The sequence below is a fragment of the Setaria viridis genome, chromosome 9 (genome assembly GCF_005286985.2).
Source record: "Setaria viridis chromosome 9, Setaria_viridis_v4.0, whole genome shotgun sequence".
Taxonomy (NCBI): domain Eukaryota; kingdom Viridiplantae; phylum Streptophyta; class Magnoliopsida; order Poales; family Poaceae; genus Setaria; species Setaria viridis.
Genome location: NC_048271.2, coordinates 43121573 through 43143722, shown reverse-complemented (window position 1 = coordinate 43143722; position 22150 = coordinate 43121573). Strand labels below are relative to the sequence as shown.

Genomic DNA, 22150 nt, shown 5'->3' with positions numbered 1-22150 from the left:
TCCACGCCTACTCCTCTGCTCGCTCCCTCCCGGCCCCGGCCCCGGCGCCACCCGCTCCCTCCCGCCCCGACGCCGGCAGCCGCCTCCTCGCCGCCCCTACGCCAGCCCCGACTCCTCCCCGCCCAACGCCGGCCGCCGCCTCCTCGCCGCCCCTGTGCACGGCCGCCGCCTCCCGCGCACGCACGGACAGACGCACACGCCGTCCGTGCAGGTCGAGTGCGTCCGCTCGTTTTGGGCGGACGCATTCGACCCGCATCTACGGGGAATATTCCCGATGGAGGTCGAACCCAACCCACTCCATTTCCAACCAAACGTGGGATGATAGGGGTCGAACCCGTTCCGACCCACATCGACCCGGTAACCAAACAAACCCTACAATCATTGATGCTGGCTTTTTTTCGTTTGAGCATCGCGTCCTTCACTGCAGTGTGCTAATCCCATGCAAACCGATGCCTGATGAGGAAAGAGAAAAATGAAGCCTCGACTTGAAGGCACACTATGGCTGAGCCGGCGCGAGAGCTGGTTCCTGCATCCTCATGCTGACAGCATAGCCCCCGCGCTCTTCTCCTGTCGCGGTCTGATGCACATGTACGACACAGAGCTCAGTGTGCCCTTCCCTCCTCCATGTGTCACTGGTTGGACTGCCGGTACTGCTAAGTCGGTGCATGTCAAGGCTGACGGGGCTGACGTTGACGGATTGTACACCGTGCGGCCGCACGGCAACAACAATTAAGTTGTCACAATGTCACCTGAGTTGTTTGTCATGTTTATTAGGTTAGGGTTGTGCGATGATTTTTTTCTCCCATTGCAACCCACGGGCATACCTGCTAATATATTTATATATAATATTAAAGTGTCGTATGTTTCTTCCAACCGTCGTGGTTGTTTTGCAAAAAAATAACTCACATTTTTCATAATCAACCCACAGTCCTGTGAGTTAAACACACTGCAGTTTTTCTTCCTCGCCTGTGGCGCGTGTCTGCGATTGCCGACGTGTGCACAACACACGCCCCCTCCGCCATCCCCACGGACCTGTCTGAAGCGCTGCGATAGGTTCCTGCGACAACTTCTGCTTGCACGCGTTCGCGTCAAGTTCGGCGCCAGCACACTAATCACCACTAGCACCAGCTTCCCCTCCTTCTCCGTGGCATCACACGATTTATTACGCGTTCGTGCTGGCGCCGCCAGTGGCAGATGCTCGATGGATGAACGGCAGCACGCTGTTTGCAGGCAGGGGGAAGGAAGTGGAGCGGGATGTTGAGAAGGAGCTTGACGGAGGGGGCTCGGCGGCAGGCAGCTTGCAAGCAGCGGAGGGAAGTAGAACCGCCACTCCAACTGAGTGTGGACCTCTAGTTGCACGTTACCATTGTGGTTGTTTCACTGCTCTTGCGTCTCATTGCAACGCACGGGCAAATTTGCTAGTATATACATACGCCCTTCGCCTGTATCAACACATGGACACTTTTGCTAGTAATATCACTTTGATAATTTAATTGAATTCGTGTTAACTTAAGTGGACTAATTCACATTATTTTCAATCCACCATAAGTGTAGGTAATATTTTATTACAACTTGGTCTTTTAAAAGTTCCCATTTATACATTAAGTGTTAATGTATCACAACACGCAAAAGAGTATCAACATGTGGAATACGAAATTCCTAACAGTTATTATCAGAATCTGGCGTGCCGGGAGGCACATTGAGCGGGTTGCAAATTGTGAACTTTGTGGAGCCGAAAAAGAATCAATCCTTCATATCCTAGTGGAATGCACAATATTGGCAAGAAGTTTTTGGGAAGCTAGAGAGATATTACGGGGGTTAAACTGCCCCGTTTGCATCCAGTAACTTGGGCGAGAGATTTGCTGGACATCAGAGTGTGTCCTAAAGAACATGCATCAGTTATTTTATGCGGAATGTGATCCCTGGGGATGGCGAGGAACGAACTTCGGCATGGAGGGTCGCCAATGCCGCTGAACATGGCTGTTGCATGGGCCAAGGATACCGCATATGACTTGTGCCGAATCAAACACCCTGAGAGGGCCACAAGAGAGCCAAGAATCGAGAAGATGTGGGAGAAACCTGGGCTCGGGTGGGTCAAATGCAACTCGGATGCGCCCTTTAGGGCGTGACTGGTTTGCTGCTGAGCTTAGCCTAGCTCGTATCTGTGAGCCAGGCTCCCGATAGCCAGGCATCAACAGATGCAATGTGTATTCATTCACCCGGACCACGGACAGAAGTTGTTTAATTGCCCGCATGAGAACATGTTGCATGACATGAACTATTACAATAAATATTATTATGATGCTTATTTTATTTAAGTTTACTTTAGTAGTTCTTATTCTACCTCATTAAGTCTTAATCATCTTTGAAAAATACTAATACCACTTAATAAGTTAATCACTTGCTTAACATCATCATTAGTGAAAATCACTTGCACCCACCGAGCCAGGTCCACGGGAAACAGACTCCATCTGCGTTTCCCGGGAGCCAGGCTGAGTGGTGCCTTTTGCATGAGCCGGGTCAGGCTCGCATGAGTGTGCAGGCAACCAAACTAGCGCAGACTGCATCCTAGCAGCCTGGCTGAGCCTCCACACAGGCAACCAATTAACCCCTTAACGTGGACTCACAAACGGGAGCGGCAGGTACGGTTCTGCGTAGCCACAATGGTGGCATGATTGCTGGATATGCCAAATGGTACGCGAACTCTTTGGATGCCCTAACAATGGAGGCGATGGTGTGTATTGATGGTATGGAGCTTGCAAGAAGACATGATGTTTGTCAGCTAATTCTGGAGACAGATTGCCAGGAGCTTATCACCCTATGGCGCGCTGGTAGGAATCAAAGATTAGTGATCTCTCCGCACCTACAGCGTATGCAGGATCTGAAGCTTTGTTTTAGTGCTTTAAATTTGTGTTTGCTAGTAGAGATTGTAACGAGCTTGCGAATGTGTGCGCTAGGCAGGTATCGCGTTTTCATGTAGTGGCTGCGTGGCAGACTGAAGTACCACTACCAATGCGGGATATCCTGACTCTGACTCTGAATGTAACAATGTTGTTGGTTAATGAATGAATGTCATGTTAACCAAAAAAACAGTTACGAGTAAAAACTAATTTTTATCGTGAGTCAAATTTTGTTATTTTTTTGAGATCTCTCCACCTTTTATTTATTTAAAAATTTGGGAGAACGAATTACAAACACCATCCGATGGTGTTAGAAACCACACATATCTACTGACCTGACTATAAATTGAGCTCCTAGCTAGCACATGTGCGTTCGATGTTGGATCTTATGCTTTCGTGCACGACCTCAACAGTTTTGAATCTTCCTCCCTGTATTGATCTCCCGGATAACCTGTCCATAGCTACCCGTGCCAACCCCTTCGAGATTTTGTGTGTCGAATATCTTTTTTCGCCCAACCCGCGGAACGCGCGCAAGGCCCGTATATGCCAGTACAACCCAGGTTTGTTTGTCCGGTTATCCTTCATTGTCTTTTCTCCATCGCTCCCTCTCTTTCTCGGTCTCTCGGATCTATCTTGAACAGAGGCAGCGCGCCGGCGATCAAACTTTTCGACGGCGGCTGCGCTTCATGGCGGAGGGCAGATGCGCTCCCTTCGCAAAGGAGAGTTCTTGTTCTAAGGTATTCCCACCATGGTTGTATTATCCTATGCTCATTTTGGTAGGGGTTTCGTTCCTCAGATCATGTTCCATCTCTCACTGCATTCGACTTGCAAAGCCATGCATCCACCGGATTTAACTGCTCATTTGGGGAGTGGAGGAAGGTGTGATGAGCGGCTGCAGCGGCTCGTGTTTTATAGCTGGGGCATCAAAATTGGCAATGTTCTGGATGGTGACGTGAATGAGAGGTTATGCTTTTCTAAATGTCTAGAAAAGCATCCCCAAGAGTATCCAAAATCTACTCCTAAAAATTAGTTTTGGGAACAAACTCAAAAATACTTGCTCCGACAGGTGCCCAAACCGCTGCCCAATATTCCAGTGCATCCAATACTGGCGGCCATCGGAGCCATTTTTGTGCTGCTAACTCCCACACCCGACCCCCAAAATCGAGCTACCCCGGCGATTTTTCTTCTTCCCGTACGATTTCTTCTCCCTACAAACCATTTTCCCTCCTCCCATCTATCTCCTCCCGCGGGCGGCAATGGCTTGAGGAGAGAGAGGAGGGATCGATGGGGAGCACGGAGGAGCAGGCATGCTTGTCTTTGGTGGCTGTGGAGTTGGGTCATGTTGGATCGGATCAAACCCATATTTTTGTGTGTAATCTTCAGGTTAAGTTGGGTTTTTTTGAATGTCGGGTCGAAAATTTTGACCCATGCTCAGCCCATATTTTAGATCGGGTCATAAATACCGGCCCACGCCCACCCAACATATTAATCAGGTCGGGTCGGGTCGGATTTGTTTTTGAGTGGGTCAGGTCGGGTGACCCATGATCAGGTCTATTGCAGAAACTAGGTTGTTAGGTTCCCTTCATGTTATGTCTTTTTAGATCATCGGGTTTTCATTTTGTTACAGGAATTTTCAGCATTATGACACTACTCGGTCAAATCACTATGTTATTCATTTTTGTTTATAGATTGCTATGGAAAGGAAATTTTGCATGGTCGATGCATCAATTGCTGAAGATAATGTTAATCCTAGTGGACACCTAAATATTCTTAAATTTTCTTATTACTTATGTAATATATTTCAATCCTTACAATTTTGTTTAATTTTACCTTTGGCAGGATGTGATTTCTTTGGGCCAAATCAAATTAATGTAATATTTTATTATGTTTTGTAAGGCCAAGATATGTTTTCTTTTTCATATATGTGCCTATGAGTTTGTCATCTTCATCTTGTTATTTTTTGCCCATTCTACACTACCATTATTTTTTTCCAGTAGCATAATCGATTTATACATCTTGACGTATGCCTTGTTGCTAGCATATTTTTGTTTTTTTGGTTGATGAATATGTAGTTTTTTCAGTCTAATTTTCTACTACAAACGACATTGATTAGGGAAATCGAGTGACTTTTTGCTCCTTTTCACTCAAAATTTGTCTGATGTCCAATTCTAATATTGCAACATACCATTAGTCTAAAAATCGAGTGATGCAAAGATAAATTTCACTTGATTATTGTGGAGTCATTCCCGAAGAATAAACCGACAAAACTTAATTTCTTATATAGATTACATAATTTTAAATCTTAATAATATTTATGTTAGGATAGGAAGAATATCACACAGAATGCTTCGATAATACTATAAGGTTGCATTTGGATGTTGATATTCAGCCCTGGAATTGGGAATTGGTATTGGCTAACTCCAATGCCTACTGTTTGGATGGTTTGGAATTCGGAATTGGAATTTAACCCCAATGCCAACCGGTATTTACCGCACCTGCAGCTTGTCACCCTCGATACCGAGCACTTCCCCTCGGTTTTGCGCTAAATTCGCCTCCCCCTCGAAAAGAAATAGTCGCCCGCTCCCCAAATGTAGCGGGGCGCCCCTTCTCTTCTTCCTCGCCGGCAACGGCGCAGCAGCCCTTCTATTCTCCTCACCTGCAGCGGCGCGGCAGCCCTTCTCTTCTCCCTTACCGGCGGCGGCGTCCCTTCTCTTCTCCCTCGCCGACGGCTGCGGCCTCCCTTCTCTTCTCCTCACCAGCAGCAGCGGCGCCCCTTCTCTTCTCCTCATCCCAGGCGGCGGCACCCCTTCTCTTCTCCTCATCCCAGGCGGCGGCACCCCTTCTCTTCTTCCTTGCCGGCAGCGGTGCCCCCTTCTCTTCTTCCTCCACTTCCTCCCCGGTAGGGTCCCTCCATCTCCCTCGCCGGCGGCCGCGGCACCCCTTCTCTTCTCCTTGCCGGCGGCGGTGGCACCCCTTCTCTTCTCCTCACCCCCGGCGGCGGCGCCCCTTCTCTTCTTCCTCGCCAGCAGCGGCACCCGCGACAGCGCCCCCTTCTCTTCTTCCTCCACTTCCTCCCCAGTGGGGGCCCTCCATCTCCCTTCGCTGGCATGTGCCGCGCTGCAGTAGCATCCCTCCGCCGCGGCCCTCCATCTCGCCGACATGTCGGAGCAGTAGGAGGCGGAGGCGCGGGTGAGGACTCGATGGAGAGAAGAAGATAGTTAATGCCAAATTCTATTGTATGCACATCCAAACAAGAATTGGTATTTGAAGCCTCCTTGAATTCCATCTAGCAATTACATGTACATCCAAACAATTGTTTTAGTACTGTGAACCATTTTCAAAACTAGGCTGAATTGGTATTGGACTCAATTCAATACCGAGCCCTCCAATATCAACATCCAAACGAAGCCTAACAATTATGATATAAAATGGGATGGAGATCATTTTAGCTTGGTGGGGTCATAATATGGTAAGATTATACATATGAATCGGATGCTAACAATAGTCTAAAATAAGTATTTTATTCCCATGGTGTAAATGATTTCATGTGGCAACAAATTTATGCAAGCATAAATAGTAATGGGGTTATTAACGGCCCTTGTCCTTGAGCCGAAGATAGGGAGAGCATTAACAAGGGATTAAAGATGTGGCCATTGAAAGGTAACTTGGGATTGTGTCTTCCATAAGCTGATTTTTTCCCCAAAGCTTTAGATATTTGGCATCATAGTATTTTGATCAAAGTTTGATGTAGACCGTCTGGTACAATTCACGGAAGCACGTTTGGGCTAGCTCGAAGATTCTAAGATCAATTATCATAATATGTTAAGCAGAATGTACCTTAATGGAGATATAAAAAAAAGGCTTGTTTGTCTATCCAATAATCTTAACTACTCCCTCCGTGCCAAATTATAAGTCGTTTTAGCTTTTTTTAGATTCATATGTTTTGCTATGCAACTAAATATATATTATTTTTAGATGCATAATAAAATGTAGGAACCTAAAATGACTTATAATTTGGGAAAGAGGGTATACAAACACGGGTCTCTCGTTTGGCCACATCATTAATAAAACGTTAGCCCTTCGATCACAGCATTAATCAAATTTTAACCCTGGAGACCTGGATCAATCGACACTAACTGCCATCAGGCAACCACAGAAAATGAACCATCACCAATTCACCATGCATGGTGTAGTGAATACTGATACCTTCTAAAGCCGGGAGCAAAAGTTGCCTTCACTCTCAAATTTTCTCACGAACGGACAGTGAAACTATCAGCTTCACTAACAGATTGTACTTCCGACTAAAAATTAAATCACTTTGAACCCTAAGGATCTCCACAGCGCTATCTAGTTCAACCGACAAATCGATGGTTGTTGGACTGTTGGTTGAAGTAGAGAGAGGCTATGGAGGTCATAAATTTGCACTAGCTCAAAGATAACAATTGAGGAACCAAAATTAAACCCAAATAAAACATGTTAAACAAAAAAAGACCTTTAGCTTGTATACAAGGGATATCTCGATTGTCGAAGCGAGCTAGAAATATTTCAACCTGAAGCGGAAAGTGACATCGCCCAAAATGCAACAGAGTAACAGAGTCCACTGCCTCCCGCACGCTGGCTCGCTCCCACCGCGCGTCCCTCGCCACCTCCGCACCGCCGCCGCTCTCGCCACCGCGCTCCAGGGGCTCATCGACGCGTCCCCGCCGCGGCCCACGTCGCAGACCCTCCACGCGCAGCTCCTCGCTTCGGGCCTCAGCGGTGCCGCGGACCTCTCCGTCAAGCTCCTAGTCTTGCACCTCCGATGTGGCTCCCTCCACAACGCCCGCGCCGTGTTCGACAGAATGCCGAGGCCGACCCACGCCGCGCACAACTACCTCGCCGCTGGCTACTTCCGGCGGGGGCTCCCCGGGGAGGCGCTCGGGGTCGTGAGGCGGCTCGCGGCGTCCACGGGGCGAGTGGACGTGTTCTCGCTGTCCATGGCGCTGAAGCTGTCCGCGGCGCTGGCGCTGCCCGGCGTCGTCGCGAGGGAGGTCCACACGCGCGTCGTGAGGTCCGTCGTCGAGTCCGACGAGATCCTCTCCGCCGCGCTGGTGGACGCTTACGTGAAGAGCGGGCTGCTCGGCTACGCGCGGCGGGTGCACGGCACGATGCCCGTGCAGAGCGTGGTGTGCTCGACGGCGCTGCTCGTCGGGTGCATGAACGAGGGCATGTACAGGGACGCGGAGGCAATATTCGAGGGGATGGAGGAGAAGGACGTCGTGGCGTACAACGCCATGGTCGAGGGGTACAGCAAGTCGGAGGAGATAGTGGAGGGCTCCCTCGAGGTGTACAAGGCGATGCAGCGAGCGGGGTTCCGGCCAACGGTGTCAACGTTCGTGAGCGTGCTCGGCGCGTGTTCTCTCTTGTCGTCGCCGGAGCTCGGCGAGCAGGTGCACTGCCAGGCGATCAAGAGCAGCCTCTTCAGCGACATCAAGATGGGGAGCGCCCTGGTTGACATGTACGCCAAGTGTGGCCGGGTGGAGGACGGCCGGAGGGTCTTCGACCACATGGCCGAGAGGAACGTCGTCACCTGGACCTCGATGATCGACGGCTACGGGAAGAACGGCCTCTCCGAGGAGGCCCTCCAGGTGTTCGGCAAAATGCGGAAGCGGGCGGACGTCAAGCCGAACCACGCCACCTTCCTGAGCGTCCTCTCGGCGTGCGCGCACGCCGGACTGCTGTCGCAGGGCCAGGAGGTCTTCCGGAGCATGGAGAGCGAGTACTCGCTGCTGCCGCGGATGGAGCACTACGCGTGCATGGTGGACCTGCTGGGCAGGTTCGGGAGCGTGCGCCAGGCCTACGACTTCGTCAGGGGGATACCGGCGAGGCCGAGCTCCGACGTGTGGGCGGCGCTGCTCGGTGCGGCCACGCTGCACGGGGACGTGGAAGTGGCCGACGCCGCAGCGAGGGAGGTCTTCGAGCTCAGCCGCGCGGGGAGGCCGGGCGCCTACATGGCGTTCTCCAACACGCTCGCGGCGGCCGGGAAGTGGGACGGCGTGCGCGACGTCAGGGAGATGATGAAAAGGCGAGGGGTGATGAAAGACGCTGCCAGCAGCTGGATCGGCTCTGACAACCTGCCGCTCGTCGACTGATGTGAACGAAGATCTTGTTCAAGTAGAGTTTTTACCTTGCCCATGGGCCCATGGGCATGGCATGGCTTGTAAAATTTCTCGGTAACATTTCTACCTTTCTCTATCGGAAAAAAATCATTTTTGCAACTCGTACAAAAGAGAATAAAAAACCAAGTGACATAAGCATGCACTATTGAACTTACTTTTAATGACTCGTATAAGATCTCATCCCTGTTGCATATACAGAGCCAAACGGCCAGCGGTGTACAAACACCAAAAGCAGGAATTCGGACCTAGGGCTAGGAGTTAACACGAAAGAATAAATACACAAGCACAAAGAACAATTACGACATCCTATGTCTTATGTGGATAGCTGCTTCGCAAACAGTGCACCTTTATGTAACCTCCATGCACAATCATCAGTTCATCACAGACCTATGAAATCCTCTGCCCACAATAATCTCCTGTTATGGATTTGATAATTTTGTGCGGGCGGGGCCAGTCCTGGAATGTCTCGGATGTTTTTGTTGTTTGGATGGACAATCTGGAAGGACAGTAGATAGTGAATGGCTCTGATTAGATTCTCGTTGTCGCATTGAAATATCAGGAGATGGCATGAGATCTCCTTGAAGAATATTAAACTGAGAAGAAGAATATTAAACTGAGAATATCCTTGTAGAAGCATATGATAAGCCAGTAATATCAGATGGCACGAGATCTTGAAGAATATTAAATTGAGAATATCCTTCTAGAAGCATATGATAAGCATGCATTACATACCTTAACAACAATGATAGCAATCACACCTAAAACAATCAGAAAGAGGAATGCCATAATACATTTGTCAGTTGCAACCTGCAAAATTTATGTGTTTAACTTTCAGTTAGTGTTTGTGGACGACCTCAGCAAGTGTATGTGACACAGAGAGGGAGGGAGGGAGGAAGAGGGGGAGGGAGGCAGAGAGATAGAGGGAGAGGGAGGGAGGGAGAACCTGGCGACCAATCTCTTTCACTAATTGGCTAGCTTTCTTCAGAGAAAAGTGGACCGAATCAAGCTCATTGCCAATTCTCTTCATTTGCTCCGTCTGGAAACAAGATGAAATTTAGCGTTACAAACTCCTAATAATACTCTCAAATGCAAGTCTTAAGAGGGAACTTTAACCAGAAAATCTTGAGCCTGTCTACATGCAATCTATGAAATTGAATGGGACATTGCAGATACATCCATCTTCCAAGAAATCATTATGCTAAGTAAGCCAACATGTAAGCCAGCAGAAAACACACTTAGAAGGGGAAATTTCGGTACTCCGGTATAAGAGAAGCATACTTGCTGTGTTAATGTTGCAGCAGTTTGAGCTCCAGTCTCAACAGTTTGTGCCACAACCTACAAGAAGAATGTCTTGTAAGACATGCCATGGAAGAGCACTGAAACAAACTGGATAAGGGTATATAGTAAGGGAAGCAACCATTTTTGAACGTTCAATAGCTTGATCTGTTTGATCCATTTGATTCCTTCCAGCATCAATGAGTTGTTGATTTGTCATGGCTGCAAGGTTAGCCAGATGATCCTATTAGAAGAAATAAAATACCTTGCTCCTATATCAAGGGTTATGAACAAAAATAGAATGAACCAGTACAATCCTGATGTGAGAATTTTGTCTTGGAAAAAATTGTTGTTCATGTGTTTTTACTTTCTTTCTTTAGATGTCCATCAGGCATTTATAATGCATCCACAATTGGAACAAGCCAACTGAAACAAGATCACGAGTCTTTACTTGGTTAACAGAAAAAGATAATTTCCTATCATACAAATTTTTAAATTTCACAACACTGTCTTTCTGGAAGTTTAGTCTAGCCGTAGTACGTCTAATGTTAAATTTCAAAAAGGATCATAAGTTGAAATGTCGCAGATATGCTTGTATGCTCTGTGACTAAGCCATTTGACATGCTTTAAGTTTTGCAAAGCAACAGCGAGATAGAAAATTGTGAGTTTATGATGAAGTTAGCAGCTAATTTCACCTGATGCCATTTGAATATTGTCCTCAGCAGCAGGCTCGCTACTCCCAGCACCCATATCGAAGAGCTCAACCCTCTTATTGGTGTTACCAAGGCTACTTTGATATCTGCAAGAAACATTTGGAATTAGCCTTAAAACATAAAATAAGTACCAAGTGGCACAAGACTTTGCAGGAGGTATAACAGTTCAAAATAGAAGTTTCCAATTTTAGTATTATGCGTCTTTGAAATTGAGGTAAAAAATAAAAGGGAGCGAAAAAGAGACATGCACAACAGCAATTTTCTTAAGGACGGACTTCAACTTACGTTTTCCTCAAGGTGACGTAGGAATTCAACTCTTTGATCTGTACAGTGCACAAGAAACATTACAAAAGTGTGCAAAGTGAAAGGTAATGAGGCTACTGAAGTGAGTTACCAACCATGAACTGTTTTCTGTCATTTAGCTGCTTGTTGATCTCAGGTGGATTATTCGACTCCTCATCTTTGAGAACGCGATCAAACTCTTTGATCAAGCTGGAAAAAAAGGGTGGAATTGAAATTATTATACAATAATAATAATAATAATAATAATTATAATTGTAATAAAAACAACAACAACAATAGTGATTGTAATAATAACAACAACAACAATAATAATAAATCATTCAAAGGAGAAATCTTCATGACAAACAGAGATCATGTAATATCATTCCTAATTCAGCAGTTCACACAAGTTAAAGATGTTTAAATTATAAATACATAATAAAAATGGAGGACATGCATATGGATGAATAAGTAACTAAAGTGCATGCATTGAAAACAAATACATCAAATTTTGCAATAAGAAATTCAAGAGTAGTGTTCAGCTTGGCCTACCGCTTGCACTCCTTCATTTTCCCTGTAAGATCTTCCAATTGCTTAGCTTGCCTATTTGAATCTTTAATCTTATCCATCTTTTGGAATCCATTTCTGCACAAAAGTACATACCATGGAATAAAACTTCCTGTCAGCACTCAGAGGTACTTAAATAGGAAAGCAGCTAATAACTTGAACGCATGTTGAATGAGATCAGAAGAGAGTTAAACAATGAGTTTTAAAATCTGCATAAACATTTACGCAACGTAATCGGGTCTCATAAAAAAGGTGAAGATGCTATTATTTGCATCTCAGGTTGGATCCCACAAAAGAACTGCATTTCAAATATCAATTTGTGGGATCAATATAGTTCAGAGTAAGGATGCAAGCATCGAAATCCTTCAGATAAGCCAAAAACGGCTTGCAGTATTCATAAATGAAGTAGTAGAGAAGTGGGAGGGGGGCAAGGTTAGATATTTTAATTTTAATCAGATCAGTGTTTATATTACCAACAAGGAGGCATACATCAAAATCCATCCTGGCCCTAGGAATTTTCTACAAGAGCTTTAAACTTTCACCAGCATTTAATAGCACCAAACCATTCCATATCTCATTATCTAAGTGTCTACGAAAGGCAGGAAACTATAGCATCGGTCTGAAATCATTAATCAAATCATCTAAGTGACAAGCACGGATCAAACCACAGTACCTAACGTCATCCAAGAATGAAGTACTGGCATTCAGACAAAGATTTCCAAAACCTTATATAGAAATCCATGTACAAGACTATACGCCATGTACAGCATAGTGTGACAGCAAATAAGTTGATGAAGAGAAATTAGGTTGTCGAATCTACTAGAAGCATCAAGTTCAGCAGTTTCCAATCATACTATATAGGCACACCATAAGCCAATGCTGCCATTGCAAAATTTTGTCTATCAGTTCCAAGGTGGGGTTCAAGTATTATGAACAAAAGAGGCAGCAAATTCAGCGGGACTTCTTCACTAATTATGCGAGAATGCTTAGGAATGGTAAAATTACGAAACCATGTGCCATTTACATAATCTCAAAAGTAACATGGCAGCAGGAATACACTGAACGATGGAAGCAAAAAAACCATTTTTAGTATCCCGAATGACGTCTGTGCAAATCACAGCACACAAGGTTAAAGGTTCAGTGTTCCTTGTGACTACAACCCCGAACGCGAAATTGCCAATTGTTTGGTTACCAACTCGATTCCGTTTGCTAAATTCTAGCTTCCAATCGCCAGCTGTAACGCAGCTTAGACAGCGCCGAGGTCAGAGCAGCCCGAAAAGCCGTCAGCGGCTTCGCCAAGGCAGCAAGTCAAAACGCAGCGAAGGCGAGTGGAGGGGAGATCCAGGACTCACTGTAGCACGCGGAAGATGTCGTGGATCTCGCCGTCGATCTGCTCGAGCTCCGGGCTCATGGGCAAGTCGGTCGCCATGGCGGGCGGCCCCCGACTCCGCCCGCTGTCCCCGCCGTTCCGCTCACGGATCGAAGAACCCTAGCACGCCGGCCTCCTCAGGCCGCCATTCCCGGTGGGGTCCGAGCGGAGGCGGAGGGCGGGGCCGCGGCCGCGGAGAGGGAGCGTCGGGGGCGGGGAACTGGGGAACCGGAGAGGAAGACGATGGGGAAAGAAGAGAGGAGGGGCAGTTGGGGACTTGGGGTCTTGGGGATTTCGGGTCAGAGTACACGAGTACTAGGGGCCCTAGGGCTTGGCTCCTGCCTGGGCTGGCGTATTAGCTGGGGTTTAGAATAGAATCCGGCGAAACAGCGAGGCCGAAGAAAGCGATGCGGGACTGGCTGCCTGGTTCGGTTGGGGTGAGATAACGTTGTTAACTTCGTGGTTCCAGCTAACCGCTAAAACGTGATGACGTCGCTTCTTTCAGGTGTCAGAGTGGATCGATGGACACCTTGCAGCGAACCAACCATGTTACAACGTTTACAAAATCCCTAGTCGACGTGCGAACGCTTTAGAGGAGAAAGAACGGACACACATCGGCGGCGAGGGGTCGCCGGCCTGAGTCGGAGAAGAAGCTAGGTTAGAGTTATTGGGAGTGGTACCAGAACGGGGAAGAGAAGGCGAGGCTTGGAGAGGCTCGCAGTGGAGGTGACAAAATCCAGGATGGTGAGGTGAGGTGGTGGATGCGACGTTGGCTGGGCGATGAACAACAACGGGTGGATGAGTTTGGAGGCATAGGCAAGCTATCGGCGGACATCATGATTGAGACATCTCACGGTGAGTACAGCCAGACGTGAAAGGATACACGACAAGGTAGCAATACCAGATGTAGAAGATGATTAGCGCTATGAAGTAATGATAGAAGATTTATGGATTAACGGATATAATCCTACAAGAGAGGAGCACATAGGAGCACTAGCTTCCATGGAAAGAAGAAAGGAAATAAGGATGGAGAAAAAAAAAAGGAAAATGGAAGAAAATGGAGGGGAAAAGGACAATAGATGTACAGTTTCAGTCATCATCGCTAGAGCAAACAACGCACGTGCATGTGCCAACTAGTAACAATGACATGGCACATCGTTGGGACTTGTTGGTAGTAGCTAAAAAAGGATAAGTTAGGGTTTAGGTTAGAAGGATTGTCAGAGCTACTCCCTCCGATTTTTTTAACATGTCACATTAGTTTTGTTCTAAGTCAAATATGTCTAACTTTAATTAAATTTATAGAAAAATTCAACAACAACTATACTATAAAATATATGCACTATCAAAATATATTCCATTGTGGATTCAATGAAATAATTTTGGTATTGTAGATGTTGTTAGATTTTTCTATAAACTTGGTCAAAGTGGTATAAGTTTGACTTAGGACAAACATAATGTGACATGTAAAAAAACAGAGGGAGTATATGTTGGAGTACGATACAACAAAGCATCACTAATAGAGTGGTGTGCACTTGAGAATTTGAGGTGGTTAAAAAAGATAAAGATAAAACGGTGGTGGAAGGTTAGGTCATTACCATCCACGTATAATCGAAGTCGGTAGTGTTTGTGAGGTATGCATGTCACTAACGGCCATATGGCTAAGGGAGGTAACCGATAAGGTGATCAGAGAGAAGGGTGGAAGAGCATTAAATCTTGACTTGGAAGGAGGTCGTAGGAGCGGGAGGGGAAGAAAAAAATCGGATTGTGCGTCGTCAAGGATTTGACGTTCAACGTTTCATGGTACAATGCGATGTACCAACTTTGAGCTCTTCGTGATTCCTTCCTATTTGCGTCAGCGAAGGTGCACGGTGCACACATGGCGCTGTCTATTTTGAGAATGGTGGGCCAAATAGCTGAAGCAGCAATCCAGAGAGTATTTTTGAGGCCTTGTCAAGAAATGCCCTGCTCCAGTAGTTGGCCCATATTGTTCTTTGGGCTGAGTTACTAGCACATACTTCTTCTTCTCTCTTCTAATCTTCTAGCATTTACCTACCTCATAGGACAAAAATAAAGGAGGAAAGAAAAGAAAATAAAAACAAAGTTCATTCTTCAACACTCTACGAAATCTCACGTTGTGACGGATATCACCGCAGCCCGATTCTCACCTCTTCAGATTATTAAGAGACCAACAAGTCCTATTTTTTGCTTATTGACATTGCACTAGCTAGCACGCATTTTCAAATCACAGACCCGAATGTTGTTGACAGTCAAATTGGCTTGGCCCAATACTTTTTGAAAATCGGATGGTCAATGGTTATGTTCTATGTCCATCTCGTGTGCCCCCTTGTGCCTCAAGGTGTGCCTGAAGGATCTCAAAAACAAAACTTCCATTCAAATGGGAAAAGAGAACACGAACCCCGATCCGGTGGCACTCCGTTTCCTAGTATTTTCACGGGACACACACACGCCCATTTCGCGGCACGTTGACAGCAAAACTTTACCTTAAACTCCAGGAAGCTAGTCACTGAAAAATATATGGCACGTCAATGCCTTGCAAGTCACGGTCCTTCCTTCTATGCTGCCTAGACCTCTCAAAAAGAAAAACAACGTTGACATGTGTGCTGGAGCCCAACTGTGATCTCTTCAGATTGAGACCAACTAGTCATTTCTCGTCACCTATTTTAGCGCGGATTGCAAGTCACGGACCCATAGGATCGGAGGGTGTCGATGGGTTCTGTCCATCTCGTGAGTCCATGTGTTAATTCAGAGTGCCACACTGCCACTGTGCCTGATGGACCTCAGGAAAAGAAAAAAAAATTCATTCAAACGGGGGAAATTAAAAGAGAACACGAATTCGGCTCCCGGTAGTTTCACGGGGGCACACGCATGGCCATTTCGCGGCACATGGACTGCAGCACAACTTTACGTAGACTTCAGGTCGCTAGTCAAGAAAAAAAAATAAAAAAACACGTTAATGCCTTGCCCTTGCAATTGCAAATACATAAAAGCAATGGGATTTAATGATGGAAGTGCTTAGGATGCTGCGGTTATCTCTAAGAGTCTCACTGATTGGTTCGTAAAGCATTTTGCACATGTGTCGATTATATCCGTCTAGGTTGAAGGGGCAGACTAATGTATATGATCCTGATAATCTCGTTAACTCCGCACAAGGTAGCCAACGAAGAATCAGAATATTTCATTGTTGTTTCATGTTTGATAACCAACCATCCTCTCTTGGGCCACTTGGCATTGATCGAGGATTCTTTAGATTTTAATTTGGATCGATGCGAGAACTTTGAGTAATATTGTTTTTCGCCAACCTAGCTAATAGTAGCGAGATGTCAAAAGAGTGTGTGTGTACGTACGTATGTATGTGTAGCTCTCTATCCTCCTTGATCGATTAAATTTTATCCTAGTTCAGAAGCTTATGGTATTCCGGGGTTCCCCAAGCATACGGAAATTGTGCCAACTTTCAAAAATCCATATAACTGGCGCATATTGAAATGAACCGTAGCGAAGAAACCGCAGAATATAAATAATTAACCATTTAACCTAGCCCACTCTTTAGCTGAAGAGAACAGGTGCACTGCAGGACAGCACCGATTAGCTCTGTGATTTTTTTTAGAGGAAACAACTTCCGTTGCTAATAATGTTCCGAGATATTTTCAATAATCATCGAATGCAAGCCGGGACATCGTTCAACATGAGGTCTGTGAATTTTAATTAGTTTGTAGAACATGCACATGGAGCATGCTTCGTTGCAGATCTTAAGGAAGATGGTGCATACAGAGCTTAGAGCACGGATGGGGACAAAGACCACCAACTCGTATTGTACTCTTAGCTAGCCAGCTGCTGGAGTTCGTGTCGTCATCGTGTGAGCTCAACGGAGGCGTGCACGATATCTCATGGTCCGACCATATTTTGTTCACATGCAAAGATTTGTACCATTTTCCCGTAATAATAACCTTAATTAAGGAAAGAGGGTACATATGATTGGTGCGGACGCCGTGTCAAGCAGATAATTGGTTGGATGAGGTCCACTCGTACGAGTGCGCGGCTTAACGGCTTTGCCCTGTGACGTGGCCGCCAAGTGCCGTACCAAACCGAATTTGCGGTGCCAATACGCGCGTAGCCAGTCAGCCAAAGGAGCCGTGAGCCGTGAGCCGTGAGCCGTGCGTGACTCGGGGATTGCTTTGTTCAAGGCTAACGAACATTATTTTCAGTTCGATCTTTGCCGATCGAGGTGCCAGCATCGCTCATCATCAGTTCGGATCTTAAAGCAGGAGAGAGATCGCATATAGGGGCGGGGCAAGAAATTAAGAAAACATCAAACCCTTGACTTGGGGTGTCGTCGTCCTCTCTCCTGATGGTATTCTGGAGTTCACTTTTGGCATGCTATCTCATTTTCACCTAATTAATAAGCTAGTTAGCGGCTGATGGCTTAGGTTTACTTGGTTAAGTTGAACGATGACCATGTACACATCGGATGTCACTTGTCACCAATCACACAACGATTCTGCACCATACCTGAAACCAATGCTATCACCGTCAGACAAAAGAGCCGGCGTTCCGTTCGTTTTGTTTCGCGCTTGACTCAGCTGTCAATGGTGCTTAAACGACGTTCAACTGGACGGATTAGCTGCTGTAAACTAAGTATAAGTTGCCTGCTCTTATCGATGTGCAGGGCCTTCTCTCAAGTCGCTGGCACCCCCATCGTATTCTTCATCGTGCGGTCATCGCCATCTGTCAGTCCAACACGCGTAGCTCTAGTGCTCCACCAAAATATGTGGTTGAAGCAGGATTATTGTGGCCATTTGGCCAAGGTACTCTGTGATGAAGTCTTATATTTTTCCCAAGCGAAAGCGTGCAGATAAGCTGTACATGAAGTGCCTCTCTTTCATAAGCTCGATAATCTTGTTATTCCCATCCTTGTTTAATTCCAACCATATATGCTTAAGCAAGTGATTTCCATACATGCTGCAGGTTGCATGGCACATACATGCTAAAATGCATGCAACGATTCATCAGAAACGCGCTACTGTAGGAACCAACTGACCATTTGGGACAGCGACGAGATGCATGCAAGGTAGGATCGGATGGACTGATGGACAGTTACAGGCTCGGTCGATCTGCAAAGTTGGAGCTCCTTTTCTTCCCTGATGTGGCACGCTGTCTTCGTTGCGGCACCTGGTTTAACCCAAAAACAAGCAGCTGCATCCACCGTTTCCGTGGAACGAGGTGGCCATTCTTGAGCACTACCGTACTCATTTAGCTAGCTTAAATCATAAATACGGTTTTATTTACTAAACCAAATCTCTCCAAATATGTTTACTTAAAAAGATAAACTAGTAAAACAAACATGTTAATGACGCTGACCGTTAGACTAAATGGTTTGTTGTCAAATCCAAACGGTTTGCTGACACGAGACTCTTGTTCCGCTGAGTGTATCATCTAGCTGCACGACGGGTGGAGAGCGTGAATCAGATGATGGCTGGAAGGCACGAACGCCAGCAAGCGTCGCTCACCAGTCACCGGGCACCTTCCTTTACCCCCGCATACTATTCGCGGAAGCGCTTCCAGGCCCACCTGTCATCGAAAATAGAGCAATTGGTCCCCACATGTCGTCCTCGGTATCACCTTCCCAAAACGTCCCATCGCGTACCCCACACGGGCGCGGTAATCCGTGCCACGAGCCCACCGGTCCCCGTGTCCCCACCTGCCAGCTAGAGGTCCCTGCTCTCATGCCCACGCACCGCCCGGCTCGCCACGCTGCAGGCGTGCGGGGACACTGACAGGGATGGCCCACGGCCCGGTGGCACACCGGGCCCCACCCCATCGCGCTCTCTCCTCTCCTCCTGTTCGTCGTTGCCCGTCCCTCACATCCCATCCCATTTTGGCTCTCCTCTTCCGTCACTCCTCCCTCCTCCTCCTGTGCAAATCATCCCATCCCATTTTGACTCTAAGGAAATTTTGACTCTCCTCTTCCGTCTCTCCTCGCTCCTCCTCCTCCTGTGCAAATCATCAGTGGAAAGGGTACATAGCAGTGACAGCTTATTTTCTGGATGATGACTTGAAAAGTTTTCTTCTTAATAATAATAAAGCATATGACAGCCAACCTTATTTATCTTTATGTTATCCATTATCTGTATTTTTTTACTTTTTTCCTTGCTTCTCACGATACTATTTCTTACGATACTTATTTGTGCAGGTTCATTTGCGTTCCAGCTCCACATACAGCTGAGGTTATAACCGATGTTCTTCATGAAGTTCTTTTGAATTGGCATATTGAGAGGAATTTGTCCACTATAACTCTTGACAACTGCAATACCAATGACAACCTCATGAAGAATATGACCGGCACCATCAATGATGAGCTCAAGAAGGGTACGATCGCTATGGAAGGCAAGTTGACACTTTCCTCTTGTATGTTGAAGGGTAAATTAGTAATATACGTTGTGCTGCAAACATTCTAAATCTGATAGTGAAAGAGGGAATGAGTATCATGGAGGAAGGCATAGATATCGTGCGTGAGAGTGTTGCATTTTGGTCTGCCATGGCTAAAAGACATGAAACATTTGAGAAAATGACAATACAAACGAAAGGTAAATATGAAAAAAAGAATAGCACTTGATTGTAAAAGGAAAAGGTCAATTTTACTCCTCTCACCTATCCACTTTGTCCGCTTAAACCCCTGAACAAAGTTTTGACTCACTTTACTCCCCTGAACTATTTCATTTGGTCCAATCTACCCCCTAATTAGATTTCTCTTTTTTGTTTCTTCATGTATGAGTTGAATTTTGAGTTCAAATTTTGTGAGCATATACAAAACATGATGCTCATGTTAGAAAATTATACTAAGAATTTTTCATGGTTATTTTCATAGGTTAGGAATATTTAATATGAAATTGATCGTAGATATACAAAACTGTACAAAAAGTAATCATGAAAAAAATTCTAATATAATTTTTTAACATGGAGCGTCATGTTATAAGTGAACTGACAAAATCTGAAATTAAAATTCAATTTGTACGCGAAGAAACAAAAAAGAAAAAATTAATTAGGGGTAGATTGGACCAAATGAAATAGTTTGGGGGAGTAAAGTGAGCCTAAATTTTGCTTAAAGGGTTAAGTGAACAAAGTAAATAGATGAGGAGAGTAAAATAGACTTTTTCCATTGTAAAACTAGATGGAACTCCGCTTATATAATGCTTAGCACTGCATTGTTGTACCAAGATGTTTTTGAACGTCTTGCTGCTCGTGCTTCATGTGTTCCAACACAAGAAAATTGACAGTTTGCTAAAGATCTTTGTGATAGATTAAAAATATTATATGATGTAACTGAACTACTGTTAGGCACTGGCTATGTCACAGCAAACATTTTCTTTCCCAAAATCACCAATATTTATATTGCTATTAGGAAGTGGCAAATGAGTTCTATCCCCAAGGTAGAAGAAATGTCTACTAAAATGAAAGACAAATTCAACAAATATTGGTCAGATGTGCGTGGTTTGATGGCTGTTGCTGCTGCCCTAGATCTTAGGTATAAACTACACCTGTTGAATGCTCTTTTCACCAAGATTCATAGGTCTGAAAGTACAGCTACGACTGTCAATAAAGTGAAAGACTTGATGTACAATTTGATTTTGGAATACCAAGATTCCAGGGAGAGTGTTGCCACAACTGATGGTGCTCAAACTAGGCAAATCAGTGTTCATGCTGACTCGGTAGTTAAAGACTGGGCGGAGGCTTTTGATGATTACATGTAAAAAAAGCCACAAGTACGCACCACTTATGTGCGCACAGAGTTGGATTTGTACTTGGAGGAGGAGGTGCTGCCTAGGACACAAATGTCGGGCATACACCCCAGGTCCCCGACAACAAGAGTTGGATGTCATACAATGGTGCAAAGTTGGAGGGCTAAAATATCCTATTTTAAGAAAGATTGCACGTCATATCCTTACAATTCCTATGACAACAATGGCATCTGAGTCGGTCTTTAGTACTGATGGGAGAATTATTAGTCCACATTGTAGTAGACTTGCACCATCAGTGGTAGAAGCACTTATGTGTATGCAAGCTTTGTCTCGTACCGACATGTTAGTTAAATGATCTAATGTCTAACAACAGTTCAATATTTGTTTCGTTTCTTAACTAATTTGTGAATTCTTTATTTGTCATTATAGGATCCCAGTCCACTTTTTTTCTGCATTGATGACTAATCTTGACGAGGAAGATGAAGATATGGTAATGATGTTTCATTCTTGAACAATTCAACTTGGTCCCACTAGTCTCCTGACATTCGAGTATTTAACTTATTTCTTGTTTTTACTTATTCAGGATGAACCTGAATCAACTGTTGTTGATTAATAAACTGCAACAACAAATGAAACCATCAAGACTTCGGAAGCTCATTGCCTCATTCTATTGCTTAAGGACTCGTGTTACTGCTCATTTCTATTTGGTCTAGGAACTCATGTCTTGTAATGATCTTTTATTATGTTACTGGAACTTGGAAGCTATCAAGCTAGATTACGATTAACTGCTTATTTTGTTAAGCAAGGTCACAATAACTTTATTATTGTGTGACTAATAACTGTGGTTAGATATTTGTATTGTGTGGTAGCTTGATTAATTAGTAGTATTGCTATCCCTATTTTATTTCTGTATGACTGTATCTGTGATCTGTCACTATCTTGCTTAGGTTTCGGACCGTCGAGTTTCAGGAGATCTGCAGGGTTCAGAGGTGGGTGCACATTGTCACCCGAAATGAGGTTCGGAGCCGAAGCGGATTTTATTCTCGAGTTTTTGGGATGGGTCCGCGGAAGCTCCGCCCGACCCGACCTGCCCCGTTGCCATCCCTACCCATCGTCTACCCCTCACATCCCA

General features: G+C 45.5%; 2 protein-coding genes across 2 annotated transcripts; one reads left to right on the top strand and one right to left on the bottom strand.

The window, feature by feature from the left end:
• The first annotated feature begins 7361 nt into the window (after window positions 1–7361).
• Window positions 7362–9157, top strand: LOC117840365 (pentatricopeptide repeat-containing protein At1g28690, mitochondrial). Its single transcript, XM_034720873.2, has one exon. The coding sequence runs from the start codon at window positions 7478–7480 to the stop codon at window positions 9029–9031; it is 1554 nt and encodes a 517-aa protein (XP_034576764.1). The 5' UTR covers window positions 7362–7477; the 3' UTR covers window positions 9032–9157.
• Window positions 9158–9190: 33 nt separating this feature from the next.
• On the bottom strand, window positions 9191–13591 carry LOC117840366 (novel plant SNARE 13). Its single transcript, XM_034720875.2, has 10 exons — window positions 13248–13591; window positions 11881–11973; window positions 11445–11538; window positions 11332–11369; window positions 11029–11132; window positions 10476–10555; window positions 10337–10393; window positions 10002–10094; window positions 9791–9865; window positions 9191–9554 (listed from the first exon to the last, which is right to left on the bottom strand). The coding sequence occupies exons 1-10, from the start codon at window positions 13322–13324 to the stop codon at window positions 9438–9440; spliced, it is 828 nt and encodes a 275-aa protein (XP_034576766.1). The 5' UTR covers window positions 13325–13591; the 3' UTR covers window positions 9191–9437.
• Window positions 13592–22150: the final 8559 nt, after the last annotated feature.

Bases quoted from the DNA above. Each gene is read 5' to 3' on its own strand.
- LOC117840365 (XM_034720873.2), top strand. From the start codon at position 7,478: ATGCAACAGAGTAACAGAGTCCACTGCCTCCCGCACGCTGGCTCGCTC.
- LOC117840366 (XM_034720875.2), bottom strand. From the start codon at position 13,324: ATGGCGACCGACTTGCCCATGAGCCCGGAGCTCGAGCAGATCGACGGC. The intron at 10,394-10,475 runs GTTGCTTCCCTT...TTCTTCTTGTAG, and splicing joins CTATTGAACGTTCAAAAATG to GTTGTGGCACAAACTGTTGA. The intron at 10,095-10,336 runs GTATGCTTCTCT...TCTTGTTTCCAG, and splicing joins CTGCAACATTAACACAGCAA to ACGGAGCAAATGAAGAGAAT.